The 12852-nt window shown below is 40.4% G+C and overlaps 1 protein-coding gene across 2 annotated transcripts in view; it reads right to left on the reverse strand.

The window, feature by feature from the left end:
* Window positions 1-12852, reverse strand: part of LOC130096020 (rho guanine nucleotide exchange factor TIAM2) — a 61916-nt gene that overhangs the window by 12003 nt on the left and 37061 nt on the right. Inside the window, exons 2-14 of one of the 2 annotated variants that reach the window (XM_056262641.1) lie at window positions 11963-12173; window positions 10647-11762; window positions 9836-10280; window positions 9464-9636; window positions 9131-9355; window positions 8285-8470; window positions 7979-8128; window positions 5514-5573; window positions 3612-3779; window positions 3274-3378; window positions 2761-2839; window positions 2565-2654; window positions 2257-2472 (exon numbers count right to left, since the gene is read on the reverse strand). In XM_056262641.1, the coding sequence (XP_056118616.1) occupies window positions 2257-2472; window positions 2565-2654; window positions 2761-2839; window positions 3274-3378; window positions 3612-3779; window positions 5514-5573; window positions 7979-8128; window positions 8285-8470; window positions 9131-9355; window positions 9464-9636; window positions 9836-10280; window positions 10647-11756 (3007 nt within the window). In that variant the 5' untranslated portion in view covers window positions 11757-11762; window positions 11963-12173. Of the gene's footprint in view, window positions 1-2256; window positions 2473-2564; window positions 2655-2760; window positions 2840-3273; window positions 3379-3611; window positions 3783-5513; window positions 5574-7978; window positions 8129-8284; window positions 8471-9130; window positions 9356-9463; window positions 9637-9835; window positions 10281-10646; window positions 11763-11962; window positions 12174-12852 lie in introns of both variants that reach the window. The other variant, XM_056262640.1, reaches the window with a different exon arrangement.

Genomic DNA, 12852 nt, shown 5'->3' on the forward strand with positions numbered 1-12852 from the left:
GGCTGGCCAAATTGATTTGAAATGGTATTTCCAAAATAAAATAAAATAAAAAATGTAAATAAAATTAAATATAAAAGTATATAAAATTAAATGTCAAATTAAATGAAATATAAAATATAATTGAATTAAATATGAATTTAAATAAAAAAAAATATATATATATAACTAAATATAAAATGAAATAATGTTAAATAAAATATAAATAAAATGTTATAAGAAAAATTATTTAAGGAAATATTTAAGGAAATATAAAATCAAATGAAATATTATATAATAAAATATAAATCAAATGTAATTAAAAAAATTACATAAGTAAATAATTAAATTAAATATAAAATTAAATTAAATATAAAATAAAATAATATGAAATAAAATATATTCATACATTTTTTTTTAAGGAAAGGGGCACTAAATTAGGAAAAGGGGCACTAGGTTCGGACCACTGATAGACCCCCACCCCCCATAAAAAAGGCGCATGACACTTAGAAATAGCTTGCATTAATATATAGAACCCAAAAAAAAGTCATACGGCAAATGAGACGTGTGTCGCCCTCTGCAGGTCATGTAGGGTTTCTGCAGCAATAGCAGGGCACATGCAAAGATGTAAGTGGCACATACACTACCATTCAAAAGTTTGGAGTCAGTAAGATTGTTTTCTTTTGTGATCAGTTTTTAGTGATCAAAGAATCCAGATTTTTATTTTTTTATCAAGGTTTCCGCAAAAATGCAACTGTTGTCAATGTCTAGCTGCACATGAGCACTAAATCCATAGTCTCGTGTAGCCAGAGCAGCTTTCATTGGTCAAGGACCGCCAAGAGGCCGTCTGAATGACATGTGATGCAACCAGTCACAGTTAACGTCAATGTCCCTACAATAACAGACCGGCGTGTAAAACTTATGCATCAGATGTTCGGCTGTGGGCTTGACGTCCGAGTCTGACACTACTAAATCAATATATTACAGTGATTTCTGAAGGATCATGTGACACTGAAGACTGGAGTAATGATGCTGAAAATTCAGCTTTGCATCACAGGAATAACTTACATTTTGTAGAGATGCACCATATATCGGCCACCATGTCTGTATCGGCCAATATTTGATCATTTTTAATGTTTTCGGTATTATTCTATTAATAATCCGGTATTATTTCCTTCAACTGCGCGTTGTTCACCATGATGGATTTGAATTGCTGGAAATATGATCGGAATCACTTCAATGTGAAGTCTGTCATATAGTCTATACATAAAATTATAACGAGAACATCATAATTGTGTGCTTGGGTCATGGATTTTAATGGTGAGATTTTTGTTTTTGTAATCAGGCTCTCAAAAATTATATACAAATTTGGATTTAGATTTATCGGACAATATATATATTTCAAATATAAAGAATAATCGATTATCAGTATCGGCCAACATGTTCATATCAGTGCATCCCTAATATTTTGAAATATATTAAAAGAGAACAAAGTTCGGTAACACTTTAGTTTAGGATCCAATTCTCAGTATTAACTAGTTGCTTATTAGCATGTGTATTACTAGGATATTGACTGTTTATTATTACTTATAAAGCACATATTAAAGGTGCTCTAAGCGATGTCATGTGTTTTTTAGGCCAAAACATTTTTTGTCACATACAGCAAACATCTCCTCACTATCCGCTGGCTGCCTGTCCCCTGAACACACTGTAAAGAAACGCGATCTCTGTAGACAGCCCATGCTTCACAAACAGCACCAAAAACAAACTGCAGCGACCCGCTCCCCAAAACATAACAAACTGTTCCAGCCAATGACCGACAAGAAGGGTTTGGGGGTGTGGTTTGGGGGGTTAGTGTGCGGATGAGGAGGAGGGAGGGTCTAGCTAGCCTCCGTTTTGTTTGACAATAGTTCGAACGTCAACAAGAAGTGACGTCACCCAGGATCGCTTAGAGAACCTTTAATGCCTTATTCTGCATGACCATATTCTACATCCCTTAATCCAACCCAATACCAGAACTTAACAACTATTAATAAGCAGTGATTAGAAGCTTATTGAGGCAAAAGTCATAGTTAATAGTGAGAATTGGACCCTAATCTAAAGTGTGACCACAAATTTGAATAATATTTCACAATATTACTGTTTATTGTATTTGTATCAAAGAAATGCAGTCCTGGTGAGCATAAGAAGCTTCTTTCAGAAACATAAAAAAATCTTTCCGACCCCAAACGTTTGAACGGTAGTGTTCACAGTGCATTACACCGACAGCTGCTGTCCTACCAGTGGTCCACTGCTCCAGGTGAAGGATGTGGCCCGCATCCGGTTCACTCGGGTCACAGTCCGGCCAAACAGAGCTCTGCTCATCTGAGCTGTTTTCCTCACGTCTGAGGACAAGATGGAGATCCTGTTGGCTGAAGAAGCTCTGCATGAGGCCGAGGTCGAGAGAAGCCACACTCGCGCCATTGAGAGTCAAGATCTCATCTCCTGCTCTCAGACCTGCGAAGACAAAACACGTCATACACATAAATCCCAACATCATTCAGAACATTTGACATTTCATCGAGGCAAAGGAAATATTGAAATGTTACCTTGGATAAACGCCAGGCCTTCAGGATTCACCTCGCTCACGTAGACGTGACTTCTCCTGGCGCCATCCACGTGACCCGTGACCGCGAAACCTGCAGAGACGTCGGATTTAATCTATTTATCTTCAGCCAATCAACACACTGGCAAATTTAAAGAAATAATTCATAAAAAAGTAGACCTTTTTAATCATTTACTCACCAAAGTCTATGGTTGTGTCCGGACGGGACATGTTTAAGGTCAACACATTGAGAGGCCAAATTTCCAGTTCATCATAGACCTGTTAAACAAGAGCAGGACATCATTGTGCGGTGTAATACAGCTAGGTTTTTGAAATAAGTGTGTATAACAGGGGAAAAAACAACTACTTTGGACCGGTTTGGACCTGCTTAACTTCCAGTCTAGCTTTAGATGGCCAGTGTTGGTCTAGTTATTGTTGGAGTCAATGCTAATACATATATAGCCCCGGTTTCACAGACAGGGCTTAGATTAAGCCAGGATTACACCTTAGTTTAATTAGGCCATTTTAATACCTTTGATAAACATGCCTTAGAAAACATTAAACATTACTGGTGTGCATCTTGAGACAAAATATTTTAAGATATGTAAGTGAACATGCATGTTAGTCTGTGACTTGCTTAAGTCTTGTCTGTGAAACCAGGGGCTAGAGTTTAGCTTGAACAATCTGCTTTATAAAGTGTGTTTTAGTCTCACCAGGGTCCTCAGCAGGTCTGTTGGCGCTGCAGTGCGTCTCTCCACATCTTGTCCCAAATGTCTCCTCATGTGCAGGCAGTGCAGAGCCGGGTCAAGCTGCTTTACCTAAAAAAAACCATCCATTATTATATTCATATGGTGAGCATTATGGAGCACAGAATGTGTAATGATTTATTGAATGATCTCAAAGTAATATGAATCCTGTGATGACCTCAAGCTAGTGTGGAGTCTTCCTGCCACTTCATGAGGTCTGAACCAGACCACAAACGACAAAAAATGCAAACTTTATTTGTTCATGTGTCCAGGTCACGATCTCTGAGAGGTGACTGATGGATTACCTTGCACGCCAATGAGAGAACATCAGAAACCAGAGAGTCCCGTTTGACCGGCACGTTGATGACCTGACCGTCCGGCATGAGCATATAAGCCCGGCTTTCCAGACTGCAGTCCCACGGGTGACCTTCAGGTGGCGCTGGTAAATGCAGTTTGGTGAAGACGTCCAGCTTCTGCTGATGCATAGAAAAGGACCAAAAGTGATTAAAGTTCTAGTATAGATAGATGGTGAAGTCCAATTACATAACATTACATAAAACATTACATTGAATTCTCACTTATCCTTTTAAATTATATCCTAATGAGCGCTCTTTTTAAAAGTATGTTGGGTGTAATGAATTTAATTTTCAGTTTTGATTCCCTGTGTATAAGAAAATAGATTTTCAAGTCAAAACAATGTCAAGAACAGCACCATTTAACTAAATATTTCACTACAAAACAGGTTGTTAATATCGCACCGGTTTTTTGAAATCTCATCAGGCCAAATAAAATCCCACTCAAGTACGCAAGTTGTCTAAATCATCAAACATGTTAGGAGATTGTCATTTTGTTACTTCACTCAGCATTTTTCTCTCAGTAAGGACATTAAAGTAACTTGACGCTGGAACACCGTATTACATTTACAGCTCCAAACAAAAGTGAGGGAAAATTCCCTCCTAAGCTTGTCTCTGCTCATGCTGGGTCAAAGCCAGGTGCCAGCAACACTATTGTGGATCTTTAGCGCGTTCCTTATTCTGTGAGAGAGGGAGAAAGGGGGGTCACGTCCCTTTTCACTGACTCGACTCACACAGCTGTCACAACAACCTGCTGATCTGTTGACATTATGCAGCGCAAACAGATCGGGGTGGAGAAAGGGCCAGAAATGGGGGAGGATCTTTCAGTGTAGTTCTATTGTCCTTCAGCTGCAGCCTCAATATGGGGATTTGACAGCGCAAAAGCATACGATTTCTTTACAATGCTATTTTTAAACTGTTGCTTGCTGAGGACAATCTACTGATAAGATAAAACAATAGTCAAGCCGCTCTTTATGAAAAAGCAGCTAATTTAAGGGGACAATATATGTGCGATGATACAATTCATCAGAGCCATACCTATGTTTTTCTTTTCTGGTAAAAAAAAAAAACAGTGATATTTTTTGCATGGACAAAAAATAGTAAGAACAAAAAAATTTAATTACAATAATAGCATATGAGATAAAGTACCTTCAAAAAGAGTACTTACTATGGAAATAATATATTTTAAAAGAATATTCTTAAGTGTAAACTGAATGTAATTTTTTCTGAAATACGTAATTGCAATTGTATTACAGTGAAATAAAAATGTATTATAGTTTAAATTTATATTAAATGCCATTATTTGAACTTAAGTGCTATTTTGACGTACTTAAGTAGGACTAAAGTACAACCTTATATGTAATTTCATAATTACTTCTATTGTCTTTGAAATATGATTAAAGTGTACTGTACAGCTGAATGTACTTACGCTTTGTGGTAAATTCAAATATACTTTAATTTATTTTCGGAAACTTGTGTCATGACTCATATATTGAAATACTTTATAGTATTAACTTTAAATGTAATATCAATATAAATCTAAATTCTACCGTTAAAATTATAATCAAGCTTTAGTATGTTAGTCAACCACAACAAAAGATCATTAAAAGATGATTATTTAAAATGCACTTTTAAAGTAAATCTTTTAATATCACATTATTGCAAATTACAATTTTTAAAATTGTTTTGAAATATAATCATGAAAGTGGACTCTTAAGTTAATATTATATTATCTGAAAGCACTTTTCCGATTTGAAGTGCACAGTTAATGCAGTTTAGTGCACTTCATTTTCACAAGGGCTAACATGGATTCTCACTTGTTGATGTGTAGTAATGTTAAAGTGGTGTAATTACCTCTGAGCTGCTTTGCGTGGATGTATGACCAAATGATCCAGAGGAATATCCTTCAAATATCTGCATCACAAACACAAACATATACAGAAAAATTTAACACACGTCATAAGACATGCGGAGCAGGATCTGGGCTAAAAAAAGAAGCATGTTCTGCATTTCTGTGCCTTAATTAGAAGCCATCGATCTGAGGCGCCAGCTTTGATACTATTCTGATTGTAGATCACAGCAGAAATAGCCATGAGGTTTGCTGAGAAATAATGAGAGGTCTGGAAGATGCTAAAATTATAGATCTATGAAAGCTGACGGATGGATCAGCCTTAATCTTGAGGGCAGAGTGGGAGACATGGCTTCCCCTCACCCGAAACACCCATGCTAACACATAAACACTGTGTGCGTGTACAAACACATACTTATATTAAGGATGTAGTCTATACAAACAGACAAGGGTATGCCTTGCACTCAAAGCAAAACCTGAAATATCAAAATTGACATAAGCTTTGTTCGAGCGGTGAAGTGCATCACTGTCTGCATAGGCAGCTAGCTACTTTCTAAGTTAGTATTCTAACTTAAATGAAACCTCACAAAGGACCTCATTGAAACACTCTTGAGCAACAATACAGTTAACTTCACGCTATACTACCGGTAATAGTGCTATTCGTGACGCGCACAAGTAACTTGACTTCTTCTTGCAATTACAACATAATCTGATGTTAGCATGTTGCTAAGCTAACAACACAGTATTCTAATAAACTCAAAACAGACATATAACACAAATATTGGCTATCTTAAATTCTTTTTTTCACAAAGCTTGTCGCAACACATTCTGGATGCATTGATCCATGTCCAAACCACCTGTATTACAATAAGTGACAGGTGACAAGCTATTTGTCTGTCCACACTGAACAAACTATACCATTATGTGATACTATAAGATTTTTGATGATCAATATACATTAGAAATGAGTTATGAGGAACAGGATTTAGGGCTGGGATTTCACTATTGGTTGGCTGCAAGCAACCAAGTAACCAACAAAAATATGTCCTGTTGCTTTTTATGGTCCAACAAAAACTTTAAAGTGTGGTTTACGTATTTTACAAGGCTAGTTTCGATGCCGAAATTTCAACTATATTTTGTGGGCAAAAAAAGGTCTGTAGTGATGTACTGTATGTAGCAACGTTCACACACGTCACTTTAAAACCAAGCAGCTTTCCGTTGGTGAACGTGGCAAATTTGTGTGACCACAACTTTAGCACAAGCGAAATCTGTGTGGGGAACTATTTCGCCCTCATTCGAAACTCGCGATCATGCAGATTCCTATTAAAATGACTGCATTTCGTTTGCAAAATTTCAGTGATCAACAGCAAATGTGATCACAACTTAAGTTGACGTTAGGATTGCAAGATATATTGAAATATCGCAAACATCGCTAAAGTACAAATCGCGATAGGCATAACTCAAAGGCTTGCAATAATGGAATGATATTAATACTTGAAAAAGTTACGAAAAGTCTACAAGAGCTGGACATCCACGGAACAGTAGCAATACCACAACTGAGCCATTTATCTGTGGGACAACAACTCTGACTTGACTCTGACTAAAGCATCTCACCCCTCTGGAAACAATCACACTGCCCCCTGTAACCCTGCTGAATCACCCAGCATCAGACACTACATCTGTGTGGTGCAAGTCTTGTGCACTCAAATCGCAAGCAGTCTCTCCTCTCAGACTGCTCCCAGCTTGCAGCAATTAACCTCATGCAGCTTGTGGTAATTCCCGTCTTTGGAATCATGCACTATTAGGGGCTGTTTTGACCAGATTTGGTCCATTTAAGGATGGATCATTATGAGACTGGAACCGCTGATTGGCTCCGATCTCACGTGAGGCCGTCCACATAATCATACATGAGGATTTAAAGCTCATGCACTGTGTTAACAAAAGCCCTTCAGAGAAGGAATGCTGATCTGGGCTTAATTACAAGAACTGATCCAGAAACAGTATTTCCAAAACAGCCCCCAAACACTTTGACGGGAGAAAGGAACAGGGCCACTGTGTGTTTTTCTGCCATTTGACCTCTAGAGAAAGCTTTCATGAGTGGTTGTTTGTTTTATCCGGTGAGTGTGACAGTGTTTCCCACCCTGACACCTGTGGACAGCATTAACATGCTACTGTGAGACTAAATGAGTAAAACAGGCCTATGTCTTAAACGAGTATTTAGTGCTTCAGTCATAAACACAGGCCAGTAAACCTCAGAGTAAGACGCCTAATGCAAACACACTTCTTTTTGTACATATTGATTCATTTCAATTAGGATTAACAGAATTTAAGGGAAACTGCTCCTTTTTTATTTATCCTAATTATATCCTTTATTGTTAGGTTTTGGCAAGTCTCAAAATACAAGGTTCCCAAACTTTCCTTTACATTCTGACTAAAGACTTGTAAAGAGAAGCACTAACTTCAGTCTTACCTGGGACAGGGACTGTCTCTTTTCACAGTTGCGTTTGGTCAGACTGTCCAATCCCTTCTGTGAAGAAAACAGTAGTCCTCGTTTGTTCCGCATACCTCGAGGATGAGAGCGAGATCGTCTCTTCAGGGTGGCCTCATCACGAGTGCATATCTGCACAAACACAAGCTCATTTAAGACATTTCTCAGAATCTTAATGCCCCATCATCTTAATTGAATTTTTGTGGTGTGTCTCAAAGGTACATTGTTTTAATGAGGTCTTTTTTGGTATTTTACAAAATACCCTGAAAGCATGTGACGGATCCTCACCAGTGCATGAAAGGATGAGACGGAGAAAATTCCCAGACGACCAAGCACCATTTTAGATGGGCGTCCAGCAGTGGCTAGCAGGCTTTTTGGATTGGGCAGCTCTGTGCCCTGCAGGCTAGCTAGGTAACAGCGCATGCGGAAGAGCTCTAGGTTAAACTTCTCCAGGTTCTGTTCCCATTGCTGGATCTGTGGGTCAGAGATAAAGGAGAGAGAGAAATGTGACTGAAATACCCTTTGACTTTGGCGCTTTACTTGTCATGCACGATAGACATATTTAGACAACTAGATGTATTTTAAATTGTGTGGCTTATTGAGGAAAGGTGAGATATAAGAATGTAACATCTGGGAGATTTTTAATTTGAAACAAAGACATGAACTATATGTGGGGGATCAGAATATCATGGAGACCTGGCCTAGGCTCTTTTGACTTGGGCCAGGAAGCAATCTCCCAACCTCCCAGAACACCCAAACTTACCAAAAAAAAGCTCTAGCAACACCCAGGACACAGTAGCTATGACCAAGAATTACCTATAACATCCAAGCAACCATCTAGCAATGCCCTAGAAATCACACAGAACATCTTAGCAAAGCAATGCTCTAACAACAACCCATATCACGTAAAAATCTAGTAAATTAATGGGGGTTTCAAGTTTAAATGCATGTACCATTCTCAGATATATCGAAGGCACGTGGTGTGGTTTCTATTCAAACAGAAACATCAATGACTTAAGTGCCCAATTTAGCAAACCACTCTTTCTGAACTACTTGGTTTTGGCCTTTAATCTTTTAAAACAAACCACACACGTATGCATAAACATCCACACACACATCCGTTTTGTTCCTTACCTGGCTCTCAATAGCCTTCCTGTTCTTCTGGTCGCTGATGACGGACAGCTGCAGCTCTGCCATCTTCTTCATTTTGCCATCCATGTCGATCTTCTGCAGGAGAGCTCTGCTTTGGCTCTTCAGCAAACGTAGAGTGTCTTCCTTCCCCTGACGCTTAGCTAAATGTGATGCGCTGGCAGAGTGGATGGCTGTCACCCAGTTCTCCAGGTCTGTTTGGTTTGCAGCCTGCAGGTAAGAGGCAAGAGGTGTGAGGTAAGACACAACATGCAGCCAAGAGTCAACAATGTGGAAATGGTGTATTGTGTAATATATTATATGATAAAGGGGGCAGACCTGAAAGAGATAGACGTCTCCATAGGCATTGCTGAGGCAGAAGACATTCTCTTTCTTGGGATGCTCAGGAACTGCCTGCACAATACTGTCCTCAGCAAGCACTGCGTAATGTGGTGTGCATTCCTGCTCTGGGGAGGTCTTTCCATTGGATTCACCCAACAAAAGTGTACAGCCTACAGGAGACAGGTAAACAGATCTGAGATAGAGCTTCTAATAATGTAGAGGACACACTATCTATTACAGCTACTTTTTTTTAAGACTGAGAACAGAAATATTACATTTAACTGGCCATGCATGTTTTACTTCATGAAAATTCAGCATTGGTTTTAATCTGCATTTAGTGAACGCTTGTTTTCAAGACTACTATCTTACCTTTAAGCGTGACCCAATACTGCCTCCACTTGCGTCTTGCTACCAGCTCCAGTTTGCGATCCTTGTGGAGGGAAATGAGGGGCTTAAAAGCCAGCCAACCAGCCCTCCGCACAACACCTTGCTCCTTTTCAAACAGGAAGTCCATTTGCTCCAAGGAGCCCATTGAGCCATTGCTGCTCTCCCCTTCACATTCCCAAAACTGGGGTCCATCAGCAGTTCCGCTGCAACTGCCAGTCTCCAGGCCCTGCATAAAGTTCTCATAGATGTTCTGCCTCAGGGCCGCACCCTGGTTCTGATGGCCAAATGGGACCGTTAAGGACCCAGAGCAGTCCACCTTTGTCTGGGAGGACATGGGATTCCAAAATGGTCTGGATTCCTCTAGTGTGCCCCCAGCTCCACAGTTGAAAACCTCTGTAAAGTCCACAGTACTTGGTTCCTGAGGTTCCTGATGCACATGAAGTGAGAAGAGGATGACAAATGTACTTAACATGTACGTGTGTTACAAGGTTGACACAATGTTGTAAAGCTTTTATACCCTTCCTCTGACTTTTCTCTTAACAACTCTGCAAATTATGGTCAGTTCAACAAGTATACCCTTTTAAAACTTCTGTAAATCATTGTTTCAGAGAGGTCTGCCATCTAAGAATGTTACAGCATTGAAAAAAATGTCAACTTCAACTAGAACACTGAATAGTAGATGGAATTTTAATATGATAACATCAGCATGATTATTTTGGAGTCAAACAGGAAGATCTGCTATGCTGACAGACAGGCGCTAATCCCCAATACACCCCAAAAAAAAAATTCTCACCTGCAGCCTCCGCTTCTTCCTACTCAGACTTCCCGTCCAGTCGCTGAGGCGGCGGATGCGACTTTTGAGCGAGTCCTTCCTTGTGTTCCCATCAGGAACTGCTTTTCTGCATGGGAGGGTATGTGAGGTGTAATGCTGGGTTTCCTGACTCTCGTCTTGGGAGTTTGCATCCAGGGAAGAGGTCAGTGAGGCTTGGAGCTGAGGAGTGTCCTCAAGCTGATCCGCCACTAGGATGCCCACGGTAGGGAATGGCACAGTCATGTTGGGGTTTGTGTATAGATCAGATAATCCATTATGTTCCAAATGAAGGAGCACAGAGTCCCCAATACCACTGTCGCCCTCAGCGTGGTTTGTATTGTACCCATTGCTATAGGAATCACTGCTTGCGTATTGACTGGCAAGAACTGTGGTTTGGCAGGCGAGGCTACCCATATGATTCTCAGACTGTTCTGTAGTGTACCCACTAAAACATCCAAGGTCCACTGTACGTGTGGATGAGAGTGTGGTATATCCACTACTGTTGTCTGAAGGCTGGCTAGTGGTGAAGACGTTGTCACAAAGATCTGTTCCATTCCCCCAGGGTGAGTCATACCATGAGCCCTCGGAGCTAAGAGAGCTTCCATTACTGGCCCTCTGGGTAGCATCAACAGGTCCACTGAGACAACTGCTCAGTGACAGCTCAACATCTGGTTCCTTCCGTGCATTGGTAAACTCTACCCTCAGACTTCCATCCTCACGAAAAAGAACTTTGGGACTGCTCTTACTGTCTTTAAGCTCAGAACTGGGGCTCCTCATAGGGGCCTGGAGGCCTCCAGTCTGTTGTCTGCAGCCAACAAAGAAACCATTTCCCTGGAATAAAAGGTTGTCTTGGTGGCTCTCTGCACATATTTTGTCACTAGATCTCCCCTTAATGCAGTCATAATGGCGGGAGATGTAAGGTTGGCTGTTCTTGTGTGGTGAAAAACCATTTTTGGCCTTGTATCCAGACGTGCTCTCAGAGTTCCTCCACCAAGAGTGTGGGGACAGTACCTCCTCTTTTTTTTTTAGGGAGCTAGATTTTCCCTTACCAGGGATGATGAAACTGCTGTACTGACTATCTGTATTTCCCATTCTGATCTGTGAGGAAAATGGTAGCAAAACATTAAGCTGAAAGTTAAGTATCCCATTCATCCATCTTCCTACCTAACTCCATATATTTATACATCTGTCTACATTAGTCTATCCATCCAACTATCCACCTATCCACACACCTAAACACAAAAACACACACACACATTTAAAACAACAATATTGTATAGTAGTAGAGTTACTTTTACCTGTTATAATGCCACTTGTCAAAGCACACAAAGATATTCCTTCATATTTCTGTTAGACGTATTCCTTTGCAGTGGTCATCCTCTTTTCCCAATGTTCTCTTTGGTCGACTTCTCTCTGTTCCTGCCTTGTGCAGCATCTGACTCTCACTGAGATCCTCCTCCCTTCACTGTCTCTCTACCACAGCTGTTCCCCTCTCTCTCCATCGCTCATCTGTGGAGAAACAGAGGAAGGGAGGGGCATGTGTCAGTAACACACAGTCGGCTCTTATGTGTGCAGTCTGCAGTGGGAAGCCCCACTCCAACCCCCAACCCCAAATCTAAACAGACCTCATGCTTCTGTCCTGCTGCCACATTCCATGACGTAGCACCACAAGCTTTTACAAGGGGAGACTTCATACAACCTCACCGTTTATTTTCAGGCTAGGAAATTCCTCACAATTTTCTTTATTTTTTTGTCTGAACCATAATGGTTGAGTAACTCGACCCCTCCAAGCAAAGTGTTTGGACTGAATATATGTTTGTGTTAGCATTGTTTTGTCTTAAAGCTAAATTTGGAAAATATCCATAATGAGCATTTTATTAGTGGCAGGATGAAGTGCTGCTGGCTACTTGGGAATTTTCATATCCTGTGAACGTTATTGAGGGGGTAAGGGTGAGAAGGAACTTTGGGGTGCCAGAGCAGCTCGAGAGGATATGGATATGGTGGGTTGGGGGAGGATTATAAACACACCACCCTAACCATGACCTCTAACCCGAGAGTGAGCACTGAATGCCGCTAACACCATCTTCTTTCACACGACCAAGCTTCAATGAAGCAAGGAACAGTGCGCTGGAGATGCATCAGGGAGGCGGACGGCTGCTTCATTATGATAAGTACCAGCAGGCGGTGT

Source organism: Rhinichthys klamathensis, unplaced genomic scaffold (genome assembly GCF_029890125.1).
Source record: "Rhinichthys klamathensis goyatoka isolate OS25496 unplaced genomic scaffold, OSU_Roscu_1.1 h1tg000196l_1, whole genome shotgun sequence".
Lineage (NCBI taxonomy): Eukaryota > Metazoa > Chordata > Actinopteri > Cypriniformes > Leuciscidae > Rhinichthys > Rhinichthys klamathensis.